Source organism: Mustela nigripes, chromosome 13, assembly GCF_022355385.1.
Source record: "Mustela nigripes isolate SB6536 chromosome 13, MUSNIG.SB6536, whole genome shotgun sequence".
Taxonomy (NCBI): Eukaryota; Metazoa; Chordata; class Mammalia; order Carnivora; family Mustelidae; genus Mustela; species Mustela nigripes.
The window spans coordinates 84,563,961-84,585,790 of NC_081569.1; the positions used below are offsets into that span (position 1 = coordinate 84,563,961).

Genomic DNA, 21,830 nt, shown 5'->3' on the forward strand with positions numbered 1-21,830 from the left:
AGCTGAGTTTGCACCATAGCAACTCAAAGGCATGAATGCCAAGGCTATGGAGATAGGGCTAGCATGTTGCCCTGTGTGGAGAAGCAATGATGTAGAGGCCTTCAGAGGAATGAGTCCACATAGAATAAACCAGATGCATAGATGCTTGGGTGTAAGAGAAAAAGAACAAAGGAGAGAGAGAGGGGGAAAGAGACACAGGAAGAGGGCGAGCAGAAAAGAAGGAAGGTAGGAGACAGAGACAGAACTAGACATAGAAACAGCCAGAGGCCACTGCAGACACAGAGAAAGAGATGAACTATTGATGACCTCCTAGACACCACAATGTCCGGCTATACTTCTTGCAGTTAAATTCTGGATTTCTGATTCTTTTTAACAACTTCCTATTTACAGGCTATTTTAGGTAGATTTCTGATCTCTTGCAGCCAAACAATTCTTGACCTAAATATCTGCTCCTTGACTGTAGCTGTATCTTATTAAATGTTTAATTTGCAACTATGGAAATACATACACTGACATAACTAAAAACACTAAAAAAAGTAAGGCTCTTGAGAGAGGGACGTTTATGACAGCTAAAGACTTTCCAAGACAGACTTGCTTTTATACAGTAGTAACAGCTAACATTTACTGAGCACTTCCCTTGGGCCAGTTTCAAAAGCTGTGCATGCATGATCTCACCTGTTCATGACAACTCTTGGTTTTATTATTACTCCTGTTTTGTAGATATGGAAATTAAGGCAGAAAGAGATTAACTTGCTCAAGGACACACAGGAAGGGAATAAAGGTGGGATCTACTGTTTATTTACATTAAAACTGACATTTAAAAAAAGTGTATGCATTCATTTAATATTCAGTTGATAAATTTTTGTGAATGCCTCTTATGTACAAAATTGGATTTAAACTAATTAACTGGTTAACGCTGATGTTACAAATATAAAGTCCTTTTAAATATTATTATTCAAAATAAATCTTGCTTTCTGTGGTACACACACACACACACACACACACACACACACAGATGTGCTTTCACTTTAAGTTTCTCAATTTCCAGAATACCTCCTTTAAAACAGAAGGGAACACATACTGACAATGCTGTTTTTAATGCCTAACCATTTCAAAATCCACTGGAATATCTGAAGATAACGTGCTGCACGCTGGACTCACATGAAAAGAAACACTGCCTCCCGAGGGAAGCTACACTGATGACCACATAGCCATTGAATTAACTGCAGGGTAAGTTACACGTATATAAAAAGTCAAGTGACAAGAATGAGAAGAGTTTTTCAGGGAAGGTGGTGAGTAGCCAGGGATTCTGCTTCTCTTGATTTTCTGAGCAGGGCTTGTTTGAGGGCACTAATTTTTTCATCAAGTTCAGCCAGTGAGTAGTTCTGCTGTAAACAACAAGAATACAGATTGCTAAATATGACTCTGAAGTATCTTAATGCAGATAAAGTGCTAAATGAACTATATCTAAGATATGGTAAATGTCTTTTTTTTCCTTCATGAGACTAATTTTTAAACTGAACTATATATGTTGACTATATCATAAACTTAAAGGAATAAAAAACTAAGGTTATTAAGTTATTGATTTTAATAACTTAATATTTCTTTCTCTTTTCTAATGACAAAGATCTGGACCTCTCTACTCTCTGAAAGAACTGTAAAAACTTTTTCTTTAACCAACTATTCTCATAATCAGCAATAAAAAAATTAAACTTTAGGATTAGCTTAACTGCTAGAAATTCTCTTTTGATGGATCAACTGCAAATCAACTAACTCTCCTGGAAAAAATGGATGCTCTCAAAAATATACTCAAAATTCTACAATTAAAAAAGTAAGTAGTATGCTACTCTTAAAAAATAAATCAAAGGCGGGGCACCTAGGTGGCTAAGTGGGTTAGGTCTCTGCCTTCGGCTTGGGTCATGATCTCAGGGTCCTGGGATCGAGCCCCACATCAGGCTCTCTGCTCAGGAGGGAGCCGTCTTCCCCGCTCCCTCTGCGTGCCTCTCTGCCTACTTGTGATCTCTGTCAAATAAATAAATAAAATCTTTAAAAAAAATAATCAAAGGGGCGTCTGGGTGGCTCAGTGGGTTAAACATCTGCCTTCGGCTCTGGTCCGAGGATGGAGTCCTGCATCGGGCTCCTTGCTCAGCGGGGAGCCCGCTTGTCCCTCTCCCCAGGCCTGCTGCTCCCCCTGCTTGTATTCTCACTCTCTGTCAAATACATAAGTAAAATCTTTCAAGGAAAAAATAAATAAATAAATAAAAATTTCAAAGTGTTCTCCAACTTTAATTTCACATTACTGCCGTTTATAGCTACCAGAACCTCACTATTTGAGATTCAACTAATTAATATAGTAGTTCTATGGACAGTGGTGGGCTGAAGTCAACATCGCCCAAACATCCTTTTTTTATTTAGATGCTAATTGCTAGTGTCAGCAAAGCAGGGAGGGGGACAGGATGCCTGGCTGGCTCAGTAGATAGAGAATGCAGCTCTTGATCCTGGGGTCCTGAGTCTGACTGCCAAACGGGGTGTAGAGATTACTTAAAAGGGTGGGGGGGTTGTGCAGCAGGGTGCTGGGGCATCTATCAATTAAATGTCAGACTCTTGGTTTTAGCTCATGTGATTTCAGGGTCATAAGATCAAACTTCACGGACACAGGGCTCTGGACTCTGCTCTCAGCAGTGGGGGTTGGGGGATGTCTGCTTATATTCTCTCTCCCTCCTCTTCTGCCCCTCCTTCTTGTGCTCTCTTTCCTCCTTCTTGTGCTCTCTTTCTATCTCAAATAAATAAATAAATCTTTTTTTAAAAGGGGGGGAGTAAATCACCTGAGCATTTACTGTTTTTCAGCATTTTGTAACTGATAACCTTTTGTTCTGAGGTTATATCTGGACACTTTCATATCTGGCCCCTCTGAATCATTCCATGCCCCTCAAATAAAATTATTTCTTTAATTCAAGTTCATAAATTTATGCTGCCCCCCTTTTCCCCAGTCCTAAATGCCAGGTATGATCTAAAAGCAACCAGAGTAAGAACTTTTATTAATAAGGGAGGTATAAAACTAATCAAACTGCTTCAGAAGCCACAAAGAGAATTCAGTAACTTACCTGAGGTGGTTGAACTTTTCTTCTTTTTCCAGAAAAGCTCTAGATTAAGAGTGAAAAAAAGTAAGCAATCAATGCTTAGAAAATCTACACAATTTTCATTTACAGACTACTGAACAAAACACAGAGAACTCTGGCAGAAACAAAGCCCGTAAGTCTCAGCAAGCGCTAGCTGCCACTGACATCTGCCTTCTTGTATCTTGGAAGGTACCCTCCAAACAGTGATATTAAAAGTACATAGTATTAACACTGAAGCACTGTTTAAGTCACTTTGAATAAAAATGTCTGTAACTTAAGCGGACAACATTCTTGCTGACATGCTGCTGAACCTTTTAAACCCTGACCAAGTGAATCTTTTTAGATTTTGTCCTTTGTCTCACAGAACCACAAAATTCAGAATAGCAAATTAGCATATTGGTATATTTGACAAAGAAACTGCCAATGTAGGCGGCAAAATGTTCTCATGAACATTTCTGACCACTGGGATTTAGAAGGGAAGGTAAAAATTCACATTTCCTTTTGTGTCAAAAAGTGTTTCAAAGAATTTCAAGATATGCCTCTTATCAGTAGTTACAGTAAGTGGGAAATCATTAAGTGTTGGAATTATTAAATATGGGGGGAAAGGTGCTTATATAAACAGGTTCCTTCCTTTGCCAAACTGATCTGGCTACCTGTGATGGGGCCCACAGGCAGGTTAAGGGCTTAATGTTTAATTTTGGTCAGAAGGCTTCTCAGTCTTCTACCTTTCCAAGAGGTGCCTTTTTACACACCTGATTAAAATATACTTCCCCTTATTTGCCTAAGAGTTTATAAGATATTGATAGTTTCCATGTCACTGAGCAATCAGATTATTATCATATCACAAAACCAAACTGAGAAGTATCAGAATGAGGAGAATAAGGACATCAATGATTCAGTCCCTTGAAAACAGTAAAACGTGGTCTCTGGGGCTTATTTTAGGTGTAGTGTCTTAAATAGTTTCTCCCTGTGAGTCCCATCCCACCACCCTGATTCAGATCTTCATTTCTCCCCAGTGTGGAAAATGGTATTTCCTAAATTCTAATCTCCAACTCAGAGTTCGTAATGCCTTCATACAGGAACCTAAATTACAGGTTTCTTTTTCTCAGAAACTTAATTGTGCACTAGTGACACTGGCTAGTGTGCCCTTCAAGGCCCTCCAAAATCTGTTTGCAATTTAATTTTCCACCCAGATCCAGCTCTCACCTCGTGTTTCAGGCCCACCATGTACTTGGACACGTGGGCCTGTGCACATGCAGCTGATTCTCCCCTCCCTCATTATAGACTAGAGCTAAGAGTCTACCTAGTCAGTGCTTTAGAAGAAAGTTAACTGATCTTCACAAGTCCAACAGTGAATTATCAGCCAAATGCTATTCATTTGTATATTTATTCAATGCCTACTATGGTCTATGTGTTCAAAGACGAACACATAGTTGCCCTTCAGAGGTTCAAAATATAGTGTGAAAAACAGATGTGTAAACATTATTATAAGTGATAAATGCTACAAAATGAACAAAGTACTATAAAAATGTACTTGTGAACATGTTATATTTACTGTTTCAAGGGTCATAATTTAAAATCAGTAAGTAATTCTTTGGAAATAACTCATAAGGATTGTATGTTTTAAATGGTTTATTAAGTCAGGCCCTTAAAAATGTTTAAACATTACCACATTCAAGTCTTTCCATGTTAAATGTGAAGAGTAAAGTTCCTTAAAATGATTACATTAAAAGGTGCAACAAAACACTAATCTTTGTTATAATTCCTGTTTTATATACATTTTTTTGGTTTTATGTCTGTTTCATAACTGAAAAGAAATTCATATAGTCAGTCTGCTTTTGTTCTATGAACCAAATACAATTTATTTTTCCTGTTAGCTTTTCCCTTTTCATATGCTGTGCTTTATTTAATGTTACCCATAACGAATCTCTATTCAACTATGAGTCTTCCCTGTGTTTAGAGTTCACCTACATTTCAATCTGAATTAAACACATTTCATTTAAAATTTTTTTAGAGTTCAGAATTCAGTTTCTACAAAAATTCAATCCTTAAGAAATTCAATGGGCTCAAATTTTCCTTACTAACTTTAGAAGCTAGAAGACTGTACAGCCTATATAGTCTTTTCTGCACACCTTTAAAAGATATGTAAAAATATGTAATTGCCACACATGTACTCCCAGCATGAGGATAGTAAGAGTGATAAATTACATGTTACGTCCTCTGCAGGGTATGTGTATAACTCCTCTCATGCGCACGGACATTCCTAGCGCTGGATCTACTGCAAGCAAGGAGTGCAGCTTCTAAAGATAGCACATTTGTTCTTTTATGGATGGGTGACTATGAGATCTTCCTTCCCTTTGGGCCTGTGCCATATTTATTCAGAGGCCTTGAGGACAGAGTTAATCTGAATGCTTAAAGCTTTTCAGTGTTTTGTGCTTACTTGCAGCTCACTATTGACTTGACATGTCATTTCCAATACTAATCCAAAAGTGATCCTTCTAATAAAATATATATTGTTTAATAGAATTAACTATTTTTTTAAAGTGCCAGTTTTATTACAGGTATGGTAACCCAACACATCCAGGACAATTCTGGTTTTTTTTTGTAATGCTAATTTGTAATGCTGCCAGCTGCTGAAGTTACACTGTCACTGAGTTGCAGACTTCAGGCCTCTGATAGTTTTAGTGCTCTTACCTATTCTGTGTTTTAACCATCACCTCTACAGACTCTCCCAATTATACAAGTCCTACTCTTGAAAAGCTTACCTGATATTTCTATCTGCATATCCTGATAGGACTTTAAATTCACATTTCCTCCCCAAGTATCTCCTCCAGATTTTATTTCTGTCAATGATGGTATATAATTTTTCCAATCAGAAAGTGGATTCACCCTTGCTCTATGTCTCTTTCCACAGCCAATCAATTATCAGTATTTGTCAACTTTATTTCCTACTATCTCCTGCATTAATCTTTTCTATTCTCACTCTCTTGTCCTTAGTTCGGGATCTCACTTCACATCTAAGCTAGTATAATACTGTCTCCTTAATCTTAGTCTCTTCCTTCTCATCTACCTTCCAGAACAGTATTAGATAAATCTTCCAAATAATGTGCTCAAGTTACCTTCCTGCTCAAATGCTTTCAACAGCATTTAAACTTTAAATATTTTAAACTTCTGGGTATAGCAGTTAAGGTCCTCTATAAGCTGACTATTTTACCTCCAACCAAATACTCTAAACATTTTATGCTGTGTATAAGAGATCCCCCAAAAACAAGATAATGATTTGAAGGGCTGTTTTTTCGCTAACCAAGTTCAATAACAGGTAGATGTTAAGCTTTATAAGTCAAAATCAAAGACACTAATGAAGAAGCAAGATCTCTCTGGGGGCATCTAATACTGTGATACTTTCTTGTAAGATCAATTCTACGTTAACAAGGACTACATTAACAAAGTATGAAATTGAACTAGAAAAGTAACCTGCCTAGGCATTATTTAAGGCAGCTTGAATGGGAACAATGTTTAGTAGACTGTTATAAGAAAAAGCATACTTCACCAAGTTTTATAGGAAGATACATTCAAAGAATAATCCTAAAATTGGAAAGATCTTTGTAATTATTTAGTACAACCAAGAAATCTAAATTAGACAACTGAGAGCCAGAGGAACTGTAAGATCTATCTACATTTATACAGCTACTTCATATGTGGTTTCTGAAACTAAATAAATATTAATGGTTACTGAGGTTTTACCATGTGCTAGGCAGTGTGCTAAGTGCTTGACTGGTATTATCTCATTTAATCTTTGCTTCAGCCCTTAGAACTCTAGTAAACCTCATTTGAGGGGAATAAATCACTGAAACTCTTTCTCTAAATTTTTCATCTTTGGGTTTCACTGCTCACATTTGCTATATTACCTGCCTTCTTCATCTGGAAATACTTCTTTTCTGTACCTTACTCTAATACCCAGTTTGCCACTTTGGAAAAACTGCTGGTACACCTAAAATAATTTTAATTTTATTTTTACCAGTGACTTATAATGATTCATGCTAATGAGTTACTTTACATAGTTTCTCAGATAGGAGTTTTAGTAAAATTTTCACTAAAAACTTAGTAAATTAAAACATTTTGTTCCCTTTTACATGATTTAGTTTTTTAACATGGTGCTGCTTAAAAAAAGAAAACCAAAAATAAAGAAATAAAATTTAAAAATAACCAAAAAAAAAGAAGAAGAAAGAAAGAAAGAAAACTAATCCTCAGAAAAGGCAGGTGTTATGTATAATCACCCCAAAAGACTGAGGAAAATAACACAATCAGCTCAGGATCGCTTGTCTAAAACCTGCTGATGCGACAAAGAGAGACTTATCAGCACAACATTGTTTCTTAATGTCCCTGGAAAAGAGAGTAAGAATGAATGAATAAATAAGTGCTAGAATGAGGAATTAGACAAATATTGACTAGTCTTTCAAAAAGTTTGGTGGTTAAGGTAAAGAAAAAGATAGGGTGGCAGATTCAGGTGTTTGTCTAGTATGGAGAAGCAAACATGTGTGAGCTGAGGGAAGGAGTCTGTGGACAGGGAGGGATTAAAGAGACAGAAGGGTAACTGACAGAGCAGGGTCCCAAAGGAAGCCTTTGTTCTACAAGACAGCATGTTCATAGTGACAGGATTGACAACTACCTAGGTTGATTTATTATGCTATGGAAATGGCTCCAGTTTGAGAATCTGGGTAACAGATAATAAATATGTTTATTTATATTAAATATGTTATATTTTAAAAAATACAATTAAAAAAAAAGGTGAGTCTACAAATAATACAATGTTTAGAATCACATTTTTAAAAACTATTTTTTAAAAAACTAGGTAACTCCCCACATAGGACTATGTTCATTGTTGAATTATTAAAATGGCATTTCACCTGTAAGCAGATAAATGAACATGATGAAGCATCGTGAAATAAACTCTCTATATAAATAGATACAGATTTTTTTTAAAGGATACTTATACTTACTACAGATTGGAAATATTCAGGAGAGATTCCTTCCAGTTCCAGGATTTTATCCTCAAGTTTTTTAATTCTCTGATAAATGTCTCTTGGCACTGGACCACCTAAATACATTTAAAAAAATTCTGAAATACTATTGAATAATTCTTCTTACAAATTCTGTTCTTAAAATTCCATGCAGGAGCACTGGATGCCTCAGTCAGTTAAGCAGCCAACTCCTGATTTTGGCTCAGGTCATGATCTCAGGGTCTTGGAATGGAGCCCTGTGTCGGGCTCCCTGCTCAGTGGGGAATCTGCTTCAGGATTCTCTCCCCCTCTGCTCCTCCCACTGCTCTCTCTCTCTCTCTCCAAAACAAAAAAACAAAAAACAAAACAAACAAACATGCAAAGAAGATACTTATGCAGAGGAATGGGAAATATTTAAGCTTGAGAAGATAATGAACAAGAGTAAAATAAAACGAAATCCTTAGTTCACACTTTCAATATTACACACCGTGGGGTATAGTATTCTTTTGCACCTCTCCTCCAGCCCCATTTATGCTTCCTATTTTGCCAGTTTTACTTGTAAATTCATTACAAGCTACTGAAGAGTTCCTGTATAGAACAGTGTGTACCTCTGATAGATTTGGATAGTTACTTGAGAGGAAAATGCATAGGGAAACCTAATTCAGTCCAATTCAGTGACTGCTGTATGTATTTATCACTTTCTTTCATTTCTGTTTCTCCTTACATGCCCCATTTCCTCCTTTAACCTAAAATAATATTAAAGAGGAGCTTTATCATAATTCTTACCTAACAACCTTTCTGTGGAGGGGAAAGATGAATTAAGATTACTCAAATTTCAGTTTATGGTTATATTCCAAATCCTCTTATTTCTCACACCACAACATGACCATTCTGTCTAGACTTCCACCATCTCCAAATTGGTCTCCATGTTTCTACCTTGCTCTCATAGCCTATTCTCAATACAGCAGTGACCCTTTTTAAAACGTAGAAGTCAGAGAGTGTCATTTCTCTGCTCAAAACCTTCTAGTACTTTTGCATATCACTCAGATTAAAAACCAGGGCCTTTACAGTAGTATCCAAGGTCCTCCACAATTTGGACATTCTCTCCACACCCTTATCATTCTAGCCACTTGATTCCTTTTTTCTGTTATTCAAGTAGGCCAAGTACTCTCACACCTGTGATTCCTCTACCTCCATATTCACAAGGCTTGCTCTCACCAACTTCAGGTCTGGACTCAAAAGTTACCTTACCAGCAAGAACTTCTCTGACCACCCTTTAAAAAGTACTAATGATACCACCTATCCCACCCCACTGTAATCCCTATCCTTTCTCTTATTTTTTTTCAAACCATTACTATTACCTGACAGCCCTATATTTTTTTAATTTATTGCCCATTTCTCCACTTTAATATAAGTTCCAGGAGGGCATAATTTTGTTTTGTTCATTAGGTATGGCTGTGCAGCTTGTGCACTGCACAAATCTAGGAACCATCAGTTCACAAACTACACAGGTGCTCGATATTTACTGACAATACATAATTAGATAACCATTATGCAATTAAAACATATGGGCAAATTTCATATCAAAAGTATCAACTTGTTAAGTATGAAAACTCTAGAAATAGATTTCTTTTTTGAGAATGTTTATTTCAGAATCTGGGTCATTCTTACTCTTGAGTAAGGTAAAATGAGTAATGTATTTAATTGACTTTGCTCTTGCTGCCCCTTTACCTAGAATGCTCTATGGCTCATCTCTGTATCTTTCAAGAGCCAGTTCAAGCTTCATTGAGTCAGTGGAGCATTGCCTAAAATGCCTTCACATGGAGGCTCCTTGTGCCCCACCATATATGCTTCCTTCATAGCACCATAACATTCTACTTCAATATTATTCTTTCTTCCAGATAACAAGGTTCTTGAAGCTAGGGACTACAACTATATCATTTCAGTATCCCTTGTGTCTGAAACAGAATTGGCGCACAGCAGGCATTCAAAAGATTTTTCCTAATTAACTACTTGATACTATTAGACTTTTAAAAATACATATATAGAGAATGAGAGAGCCCGTGCAAGCGGCAAGGGGGGTAGGGTGGGGGGGAGTGGCAGAAAGAAAGAGAGGTGGCTGGGGAGTTGGGGCGCAGAATCCCAAGCAGGCTCCACGCCCAGTGTGCAGAACCCAATGGTGCTCAATCTCATGACCCTGAGATCATGACCTGAGCCAAAACTTGAGTCGGACGCTTAACTGACTGAGTCACCGTGCCCTGATACTATTAGACTTAATAAGCTAGTCCATTCTTTTACACAGTTCTTTTGTTAAAAATGCGTTTTGTTATTGGAGAGAGGATTAATTTTTAATGCTAACCTCTTATTACCCTTGAAGTTTTACTCAGTCTTATCTTCTTCTACTTCCACTCGGGAAATACTCCAGCGAGACTGGACTCAGAAATTCCTTAATTTATGTGCCTCAGTGCTCTTTGCAGATGTTGTTCCCTCTTTTTGGAATAATTTGCTCCTGCCTGCTGACATATTCCCAACTAATCCTTTAAGAGTGCAAATGTCACTTTACCAGGGGTACCATCTCTTGACTTCCCCTGAGAGAGCTAAACACTAACTTTTTGTACCCACTGTACTTTGCGTATCACGTGAAAAGGTGAGATGAACAATTGTTCATTTAAAAACTCATGAGTACCTGTTTTGTACCAGAAACTGCACAAGCACAAAGTTAATGAACATGACTGTCTGCTCTCGCAGACCGTACTCTCTAGCAAAGGAAACAGATATTAAACACACGCAACTGTGATACCTGTTATAAAGGATGACAGGAAGTACCAAGTGCTATTGAGACTACATGAAAGGGGAGTCCGTATCATCTGGGATCAAGAGGGGAAAGTGCAGGCAGGAGAGAAAGCCTGGGTCAGGGCCCTAGGACAGCCAAATGAGTGGAAGTGAGGAAGCCCAGAGATGGGGCTGGAACTATAGATGTAGATCATGCTACTTAAAATTATAATCCCCTCATCCCAAGATCCCTTCTCTTCACTTTATCAAGCTGCTTTATCTGTAGCTCTTCTTGTGTAGCATATAATCTATATACTAGAATTTTTGTTCACATGTATTCCCGGTGCCTAGAATAGCACCTGGCTTATTTTTGTGGAATGAATGAATAAATACTAAGTTTGGTATGCATATAAGGGTAACAGGAAACTATGAAAGAATTTTTAGCTGGGGAGTGGCAAGATCAGTAAATCAGAACTTCAGGAAAAGCAATTTGGCTACTGGTATAGAATTTGTCTTGAGGAAGAAGTCTAGTGGCAGAGCAACCAACTGATAACCTTTTATCAGTCCGAGGTAGAGAACACAGTGACTTCAACTAGAGTAGTAGCTGTGGAAGTAGAGTTGGGTAGATCTGAGCGATATTTAGAAGATAGAATCAACAGGATCTGGTGACTAAATGGGGAGGGAGACTCAGGCTTTGCAGCCAGTTATGACTGAGGTTTGATTCCTACTTGTCATTACTACCTTGGGCATGGTGCTTGAGGTCTCTGAACTCATTTTTATTATCTGACAATAATGGCACCAACAACGCACAAGGGTACTGTTAAATATTAAGTGAGTTGACATGACTAATACTCTGAGAGTAACTGGCACTTAGTATTAATTCAATAAATGTTAGTTCACTTCCCCTAAGACATTTACTGATCTATATGCTTATCCTGACCGAAAGATCCTTGAGGACTAGGATCACACTTAGTAATACTAGCACAGTGAGTGATAAGAATAAGACACAGTCATTAAGTTAAGAAATTGGTGGCAGGAAAAAGATTATATTAATTTTCAGCTGTGACTTAATAAACTGAGAATGTCAGGATCTACTTGGAATCTATTCCCATTCTACTAACAGTCTCAAGTTGGTTAGAAGTGTAAGAGTAAACATAAACACATGAACTGTAGATTCCTTGAGAGTATGGGCTATGCTTATTCATTTTTGTACCAACCAGAACAATGTTTTGTACATGGCAGATGCTCAGTGGAAACTCTGTAACTAAATAAACTGAGTTTAACTATTTGCAAAGGTACATTTATGGGGCACCACCCAGCACTCTGCTCTGGGGCACCACCCAGCACTCTGCTTACCTGTCTGCAATCGCAAGTGAGCCTCAATATTTTGTAGTCGTTCTTCAACAGCCTGATTGCCACAATCTCGGAGCAAGCTGTTAGGTTTATGACCTGACCCCTGAATTCCTTCAGGTCTGGTCTGTGGTCCATATGTATTCACAACTCTAGAAACTATATTAAGAAACTTTTGAAATATAATTTAATAGGCTTAAAAGTCAGAAATTCTAACAGTATTTCATATTCTTTTCATAAAATCCATCTGACCATCAACCCAAGTAAGAAGGCAAGACTTTGTTTTAAAATATACAAAATTTAGATAGGAAGTGATATCTATATTTCATTTTGCTTATAATTTAGAACAAGCTTCTGTCAATGATGAAGATACATAGTGGGTTCTTACCTTTTACATGACTTTTAAATCCCGGGTAAGGAGTAAAAACAGCATCAGTTCTTGCACAACTGTTTTCTAAGGAGAATTTAGATGAGTATAAGTATATTCTTAACTTCAAATGTATGAGATTTTGATAAACTTCTAATAATTCATATTAACATACTACTAGTAAGAGAATTATCATTTTAAATAATAGTAATTAAATCACCATCTCATACAGGATAAAATACAGTGAACTTCCGCCTCTAAAATTTATAATCTTTAATCTTACCTAATCTTCAGATTTGCATACAGAAAAGTCCTTCGCACTCAATGGCACAATTTAATTTTTAATAAATACCAATATTCCCCCAAACCATCTGGGTCTTTAGAGAAAATATTTTATTTTATAGAGAGCACTTAATTCTCTATATGCCAAAGAGACATTATTCCATTTATTTCATCACAGAAATAAATTGAACTCATTACTTTTACTGAAAAACCTTAAAAAAATTCAGCATTTTAATATTATTTACTGATCAAATTAAGGATCATCTAATAAAGATTAATTATACATTTAACACATTTTTATTTCAGAACTCCACACAAAAAAGATCTTAAAACCTCAAGAATAACACATACTTTTCCACTTTACTTGGGTTTCCAATGCTGATTTAAAAAAATCTCTACCAAAAGTTAGCTATCTCTTTCCAGACCACTCTTTTCAAAAAATGCAATTTTAGGAAAAATAAGTTGTAAAAATTTGTTCCAATTTTTTTTAAGTTGAAAGTGTATTTTTTTTTCAAATTAGGTATCAACAGATAAATTACAAACCCAGGGGGAAAACTGGAAAAATGTTAACATAATATAAAAATGTTTCATAATATTTAAAATGACATTAAGTAAAACCATGCACTGCAGTAAATTTCCTGAAAAATTCCCTTGATTTTTAATAAAAAAATAGATGGCAAAAGAGATATTGAAAGAAAATTTTTTCCCTATGGAATTTAAAAAAAAAAAATCTATTGTTTATACTTAGGTCAGATTGACAGGTATCAAAAGAATACACTAACACATGACAATACATTCATGTGTTTTTTTTTTTTTTTTCAGTCTGAGTTTCCTAAATAGGTCTGCTGACAAATGAATTGTGTGAATATAATTCTAAATTCATCTTTTATATATAGGTACTAAAGAGAATCATTTTCTTCTTCTTTCCTTTTTCTTTTGAGACACCTCAATATACGTTTAAAGGGCCATCACTTCTCCATTCTTTCTCCCATTTCATGGGGCTAAGGGTTAAAAAAAGAAGCTATCATCCATTCCAGAGTTATATTCCAAGTATATAGATTAACTGACCCATCAGTGAGAAATTCAGCATGGTGTGAAGATAGTGAATGTGTGAGTGCTAGTCACTCTCCACAGCAATTCTTGCTAGCACTGTTTTGAGCCAGCAAGGGATTGAATGGGCCAAGGAATCCTGCTGAGCATTTCAATTCTTGTCAATTTCTATCCCCTGGTGGTTTATAATAATAGAGTTAGCAGGGAGAGCAGAGGAATAACATTAGTGACACATGTGCTTGCTCCCTCAACAAACCCTTTCTCATGGGTTGCCTGCAGTTGGATGGACTGTAGTACCTGAGATTGTGCCACTACTGTACCTATTCTGAAAAGCTAACAGGAAAATAATACTAAGTCTACGCATGTATAATGTTAATAGCAGAAAAGGCTGAATTTAGGACCCACTTGAGCCTGTATTATTTCATTATTAAGAGAATCAGTGTACCAATGTAAGAGTCAATTCTAGGTTCATTTGACAATTCTGTATTCATAATAATTAGCTAAGAGATGTCAGAGGCAACAAGAAAAATGTTCATTCCAATTAGGAACTCTTTTCCATAATTTTTTCTAAGAACTACTTGTTCTGATTATTACTATGATGCCTGAGAAAGATCTATGCCAGTGCTTTGCAGTATTTTGTATTCTACAGCATACCTACAGATCTGTAACTACACTATAGCATCAAGTAGAGAGGAAAAGGAGAATCTTATGAAAAATAGCAAATGTATACACTATGAGAGAAAGGAAAAAAGCATAAGACACCATAGTCTTGATGACAGATTGCTTTTATCATGACAAAACATTTCAGAAAGCTCAGGAGTAGTGAGAAAACTGCTCCCTCTTGAGGAGTATTAACTTTACTAAGTTTACTTATATATTAACATAATTTCAAAAATATATTTACAGCTCAAAATTTATATAGCTTAGTTCCTTCTTATTAGTGAGACTGAAAAATGCTGCCACCCACACTTCATCTCCATTTCCCAAAGGAACTTTAAAAAAGAATCTTCACCTGTGGTAAACATTAGCCCTTTTATGTCCACATTTATTTGATTTTGGCATAACCAAAACGAAACTCATTTTTGCAATGTAGTCTTATTAAACAGAAAGAATTTCCACTGCCTTAGTTTCTAAATAAACCTGTGAAATAAATTGTAACTTAATGTTATTCATTTTTAAAAACAAATGAAAAATCAGAGCAACTCTAAAAACTGTGCTTAAAAGCCTATGAAAATTAACTTCTTCCAGGTAGTTACCTTGATTACAATCAATAACATTGCAAAATTCCCTGACGTTGTTTTCATTGATTTCGGCTTGCTTTCTTTCAATAAATGCAGATATTCGTCTGTCAATCTATAAACAATAAGTATGCATGTTTTAACAGTTTGAGCATAAGATTTAAAATAATACCCCCCCCCAAATAAAACCTTCTTACTTCTGCTTTTCCAGCCTTTATTTGAACTACTTCTGGATCATAATGGATCTGTGTCTTTTTCACATCTCCTAAATCACAATCTTTGTGCTTTTCTTCCTCTTGTAGGTCACTAATGGGAAATTTGGCATTTACTTCATTCTTGTTCCCCGTTTCTGTTTTTTCTATCTCTCCAACAACAGTTGTATTCTCCTCTTTAATCAGAGGCTGCAGCTTTGCTAAAAAAGGCTGAGAAGAACAGAATTCCATCTGCAGAGGTTCAAACTAATCAAAATCAATTATACATTTAACATTTATATAAATTTCTGTTAAGTAAATGCAATATTTAATATCAATTACATATAAAAAGTTAGCATGTCAGTATACATAGATCTGATCACATGTAAGTGTTTGCTGTTCTCTGCTATTGTGACCATTATCATTTGGTATAAATCTGTTAAAAAAAGATAGAAAGAAAGAAAGAAAACCTGAGGAAATTTAAAATTTTCTTTGAGGGAATCATTCTGTCACTCATCTTTTATTTTGTGCCAAATCAAAGCCTCAGCCTCTGGCACCAATACCACTTAATTAACATGTCATTCAAATGCCTCCTCAGAACACTAAGGCTTAGTATTTTTCCTCCTTAACATGAGAGCCAGTGCTCTCACTCAGCAAAGCCCTGCATTATCACTGTATCACTGGAGATTCTCCACTTGAAACTGCAGTTGGCCAAAGTGAAGGAGAAAGCATAGACATGAAATATATAGGTGTTATGCTGAGTGAATACTCAGGCTTTTCCTGACATGGCAAGATATCTTCTTGGGTCATGAAATTAAATTTTTAAAAAAGAAAATGAACAAGGAAAAAAAAAAAAAACTATCAAGATCCACAGCTGGGAAGAGATATATGCCTATCACTATAGTAGAGTGGGTTAAAAAAACAACAAAAAACAACCCAATTGTATAATGTAAATTATACTACTCAAAACCACCCCCCTCTTAATCAGGCCTCAATTGAGTTCTATCGCTCATTATTTCTGTCCATTAATATCAGGGTTAACTATTTCAATATGAAACAGAGTTAAAATTTCCCATAAAGTCACTAAACAGAGGGCTTAAAATTAATGTTTATTCCATTAATCAAAACACATCCATAGTTGTCAATGTTCCAGTTATTTTTTCATACCTATAATTTTGCTTCTGTTGTTTACTCTACCAAGGACTCTTCTGGAACTTAGAACATCTTAATAGCAGTAAAATGACCAATCCAACAGTTCTTCCACTTACCTTTTGACACTTCATATTTTACACTTTGGTTAGAGATAAACTGCAAACTTAACAACAATTATAATTGCAGAGATGTTCAACTGCAAACCAGCAAGGTCATAATACTGTTCAGTTATTGAACAGAAATATTAAAAAATATAACAGTACTATTATAAATAACTCAATGTTCATTTCTAATATAGAGGATGAATTATTTCAAACTGTTAAGAAAAAGAAAAGATAAAATAGTGACTGGCTACTTACTAAAATGAGACATTAATGTCACAGAAATTACTTTCTTTTTAAAAACTATGCTGAAACTGTTTAATTGCAATAGACACTCCAGGATGTGTCATGCTGGGATAATGCCACTTCTTGAACCACTGAAAGCACTCCATGAGCCTCCAAACTCACCCAAGGCATGGAATCATTATCATAGCATGACACACACCTGCCGTGTCTTATTGCTTAATTATAACCCACCATAGATGCAACTGTATTGAATTTTCAGTGCCAAGTCTAGAATTGAATAGAACTGCATTCATTCAGTCTTCACAGCCACATCGGCCTATTGGACTATATTCCTGAGGCTGTCCAGATCACTATATAAATTAACAGATTTGGATCTAATCTGGCTGAAGTAACCATTTATTGATAACACTGTTAATACAGTGGTAAGACAGAACTGACAAATACTCTAGTTTATAATTTAACTACAATTAATTTCTATTCTCAATACTGACTTAATGTTTTTAACAAGAAATTTACCTGTAAATATAAAACATGTTGCTCAAGTGCACTAAAGAGCAAAGTGGGCTGGAATGCCGAGAGGCTCTGGAGCTTGTTCCAATCGATTGTAATTTTCACCACATCATCTCTGAGGTTAAGCTTCAAAGGGGCAAACCAGCAACATCACAAAAATTACATGATTAAGCTGTGTAAATGGGATGTCACAAAAATAATACTTTAGAGTAACATGCCTATTTAGCTCAAAGTTACCAGATTTTTAATGATACATTAAAATGCTCTCATTACCATTTTAAAAGGCCAAGAAAGGTGTAATCTTCATTAAAAAGCCAATGACCTCTCATTCTAATTCTGTTCTTGGGTCTGTGTAATGGGACCATCTTGCAGGTGAAACCATCCACAAACGATGGAAAGATGAGGCTTTTTTGATACTTCATTTTCTAAAACCTTTGGATGAGAGCCAAGATAGGCTTGCCCTATTCAGTACTTCTAGCTCAGACCATTAAACAGAAGGGGAGGCACATTTATGGAACTTCTGATATAAACATTCCTTTTTGTTAAATATGTACACAAAGACATAACTGACATATATCACTACTCTGATATTTTCTGAATCACATTTTTATTTTCAACTTTAAACAATTTTAAAGTAATTTAAAAATCAACATTATTCATACATATTATAAAGTCTAGGGATAAATGGCAACATGTTTATCTACTTCAAATAAAAATCTACAATCTACCTGTGGAAATCTTAAAGTGAAAAACAAATACTCTTCCACAATAGTGAAATAAATGGTCAGAGACTGAATAGAATGGCCAGATCTTTCACTAAAAGTATTTTCTAATACTGTGTGAGAGCTTGTCATATAAAACTTCTTATAAGTTGGCTATGTGTGACCTATTAGAATAAAATTATATATAGAAAACTACCAAGAACCTACATATAAAATTAATATCAAAATCATTGGATATTTTAGAGGAAAAGCCTCCATCTCCAGGCTTTCAAGCAAATAAAAGTGAACCTCCAGAAAAAAAAAAAAAGGTGAACTCCAAAAACTTTTCTAGGGATATGCATTTATAGCATACTATAAAGATACACTGCATGGTAGGATTAAGTTTATTGTTTTTTCAGAAATCTTTTATTAAAAGTCATGTTTTCTAAAACAAAATAAAGGCAAATTGTACATTAGTTCAAATATAGATGTTATGAGTTGTGATTATAAAACAAAAATATGAATCACTGTACAAAGAACGGGAGATCCAAAGTTACCAAAAAAGGTACTGTACTGAATAAATACTATATGACAAAAATTTACCACCCTTTGCATAAGACAAGACAAGAAACATTTAAAGTACATATCAGATAAGTATAAAGAAATAGGAAGTTTCGGATAGGCTGTACTGGCAAAGATTAGTTTATAATCACTACGGTTTTATATTAGATTACTGCATTAATCTTAATTTCTATTAATGCTCATAAAAATTTCATTAGACAACAACTTACATATGGAAGTAAACTATTACTGCATTTCTACAGTCCTCTAAGACTATTAAAATCAGTTGGTAACAAATTTATGAATAGAGTTTAGGGATAACACAAACAAATCCTTAACCAAAATAAAGCATCAAATTTTCTAGAGAAAATAATAACTTACAGAAAATAAATCGTAATGTTGGGATCCTACTTTCCTTTCAATTTAACATAATTATGTAAGCCTTTTAAACACAAAGATACTTGGTTTTTTAAGAAAACCACATAATAATGATACAGATTAACTTTAAAATTGTCCCAGTATATCCAACTATTTATTCAACAAATTCCCTATTAGTAATGAGTTCTCTGCACTTCTACCTTTTGTACTTGTAATTGTAAATCATTCACTCAAAAATGTATTAGTCTCACATTAATATGGACTACTTAAGTATGCATTTTCAGTAAAAACTTAAAATTAGTATGAAACTCCAAGCTAACAAAAAATGCTTCCAACTTGATAAAATGAGCCATGCAGAGGCAAGCAATAATGTTAAAATCCATAAATTTGAAATATGGAATACTTTTAAACATTCAGTTTTAGGCTTCCTATATAATGATAGTATATAGGAGAGCCAACAATATAATGATAGTATGCAGAATGAAATTTAGGCATATTGAAACTTTTTTTTTTTTTTTTAAACATCCTGTAAACTTGTTGCAAAAGTAAATAGTGATTTCCTCCAGGGGCAATTTTACTAGTATTGTGGCTTTCATTCTTATTTTTAAACAATACATCTCAAAATACAGAGAATATAAAAATGGTTAGTATTTAATTAATGAGAATGATTTAATTTCTTGACATTTGTACAGATGGTTCCTTTACTGTGTCACGTAAACTTTCCAAATATTTACTCTAAACATTTTTGGCAGGTGACATAAGTGAACTTAAATCATGAAATATATATATATAAAGATTTGTAAATGAGATCTCAAAATTCAGTATTTAATTTTCAAAAGAAATGTTTAAATTGTTTCTTAATGTTACTTTAAAAAAATATCTCACCACTGAAAATAAAACTTCCGTAAATTATAGGTGAGCATAAACTTTTTTCATCCTGATATTAAAACACAAATATACCTTAACATTCTAATGTCCAGCACATAAAACGTTCTTAAACTATGAAACTATTACAGGTCTTGGGTGATAAAACTAAAATATTAATGTCCCAGGTCTTTAAAAAATTTTAGTAAGTCCGTGGCAAACAACTGAGTTCAAAAGTTAGAACTTTTAGCAGATCTATTAATAATTGTTGTTACACCAAACAAAATTTTAACTTAGAGTAATGACAAACATATTAGGATTTTTAAAAATATTGAAGTAACGTTTTAAAAAATTTGTTCTCCATCCACCCACGGCTTTAAATTTTTTTTTTTTTTTTTTTTTTTTTTTTTACAAATCAGACAAATGTTCTGCCTTCATAAAGGAAGTTAACACTGTGCCTCCTACGGGCACTAGTACCAACCCCGTAACAAACTTTTTGAACTGGAAAATATTCCAGGATACAAGAGAAAAGATTTCCTTTTTAAAAGCAAGCAAACTTATTTTCAAGTTGTTTTTCATTTATAGTATGCTTTCCATTTTACTTCATGAAACAAATAGTGACTTGATCGGAATAGAGTGTAAGGAGTACTTTTATTTAAATCCAATTTATTATGACATTTCTGCAGAAGCTATTTAATCAGCCAGTTAAATTAGTTAATACTTAAATGACGATTAAACAACAGTTCTGATACAAACTGTTATCAACCATGGATAACTCATCCAACTTTATGCAAGAAGTATATACATTAATTCCTTTTATTTTCTTCCCTCTATGAAAGGATAAAAGATGCACAAAACATCCAGAAGGAAAAAAAGAAATAAACCAAGGGACTCCTAAAAGCAAGTCATCAAAAAAAAAAAAAAAAAAAAAAAAAAAAAAGGCGGAGAGACCTTTTCCAAAACTCTCAGATCGTACGAACCTATCAATTTCTATAATGAATTCACTGAAGGAAAGGGGATCGCGAGCGCCGGGCACCTTCCAAAACCCACAAAGCTTTTTACACATTCCTTCTCTCAAAGCCTGTTCTTCTCGGAGCCAGGTTTTTCACTTACACTATACTCTCTCACTTTTGGGGAGAAGAGTTGCAAGGAAATCTGATCTGCAACCCATCCTGAACTAAGCCCGTATGGCGATCCTCACTCCGATTGCAGACGGCTGGGCTCGGGCTCCTCCTCCGGCCTCAGACACTGTCCCGGTCCCCGGCAGCCCTCCGCAGTCCCCCGCCTCCGCTAGAGGAAAAAAGGGGGGAGGGGCCGGATAATTTCCATACCGCTACTCCCAGATCACCACTCACTTGTCCCACCAGGCTATGCAGAGAGCGAAAGATTTCGCAGAGCACCTCTTGGGAGAGATTGGGGCTGCAGCTCCGCTCCAGACTCCTGTCACCACTGCTCGAGAGACTAAGCTCAACGGCAGCAGCCATGACACCTTCGCAAGCTACCCCCGCCACCACCAACTTGTGCTCACAAGCCCCCCTCCTGCTTTCGTCGCCGGCAGATGACGTAAAAACACAGCGTCTAATTTAGAACGGGCCTTTGGGGACCCACCTCTCGTTATGACTGACAAGCCGATGCACCAATCAGGTGCAACTATATCGTCATGCCAAAGACTTGGAGCAGGTAATTGCTGATCCGAGCGAAGCTGGCGTGTAGTATTTGGGCTGGTGGTTGGAGTGGTGTTCTAGTGAGGGTTAGCATCTGAAGCCTAAATCTTGATTTTTAGATCTTCCTTATGAGCGTTGGTAAGAGGAAACTTAAAGTTAAATGTTAGAATTTTAGAAGTTAAAATTTTGAATTATAAAAGTTAAAATTTTAACATGGCGCTGTGGAGTTGTCTGAGGAAAGACTGCTGCTGGGGGATGCAGCAGTACCCACACCTGCTTCTAAA

At 35.5% G+C, this 21,830-nt stretch overlaps 1 protein-coding gene and 1 long non-coding RNA gene across 7 annotated transcripts in view; one reads left to right on the forward strand and one right to left on the reverse strand.

Annotated features, from left to right (window-relative positions):
- Positions 1-782: 782 nt before the first annotated feature.
- On the reverse strand, positions 783-21,433 carry MBIP (MAP3K12 binding inhibitory protein 1). 6 transcript variants are annotated; one of them, XM_059373097.1, is made up of 9 exons: positions 21,283-21,433; positions 17,385-17,504; positions 15,376-15,600; positions 15,197-15,293; positions 12,630-12,695; positions 12,248-12,400; positions 8,120-8,217; positions 3,105-3,143; positions 783-1,388 (listed from the first exon to the last, which is right to left on the reverse strand). In XM_059373097.1, the coding sequence occupies exons 1-9, from the start codon at positions 21,364-21,366 to the stop codon at positions 1,281-1,283; spliced, it is 990 nt and encodes a 329-aa protein (XP_059229080.1). In that variant the 5' UTR covers positions 21,367-21,433; the 3' UTR covers positions 783-1,280. The 6 variants fall into 6 exon arrangements, with proteins under 6 accessions (XP_059229080.1, XP_059229079.1, XP_059229078.1 ...); XM_059373096.1 differs by having other exon boundaries at positions 783-1,385; positions 21,238-21,433; XM_059373095.1 differs by having other exon boundaries at positions 21,238-21,433.
- A 42-nt stretch (positions 21,434-21,475) lies between these two features.
- Positions 21,476-21,830, forward strand: part of LOC131999893 (uncharacterized) — a 43,837-nt gene continuing 43,482 nt past the window's right edge. The window contains exon 1 of the long non-coding RNA XR_009399125.1: positions 21,476-21,562. This is a non-coding gene — a long non-coding RNA (uncharacterized LOC131999893). The remainder of the gene's footprint in view (positions 21,563-21,830) is intronic.

Bases quoted from the DNA above. Each gene is read 5' to 3' on its own strand.
- MBIP (XM_059373093.1), bottom strand. From the start codon at position 21,366: ATGGCTGCTGCCGTTGAGCTTAGTCTCTCGAGCAGTGGTGACAGGAGT. The intron at 17,505-21,213 runs GTATGGAAATTA...GCCCCTTTGAAG, and splicing joins GTGGTGATCTGGGAGTAGCG to CTTAACCTCAGAGATGATGT. The intron at 15,601-17,384 runs GTAAATTTCTTG...TGTTCTTCTCAG, and splicing joins AACATGTTTTATATTTACAG to CCTTTTTTAGCAAAGCTGCA.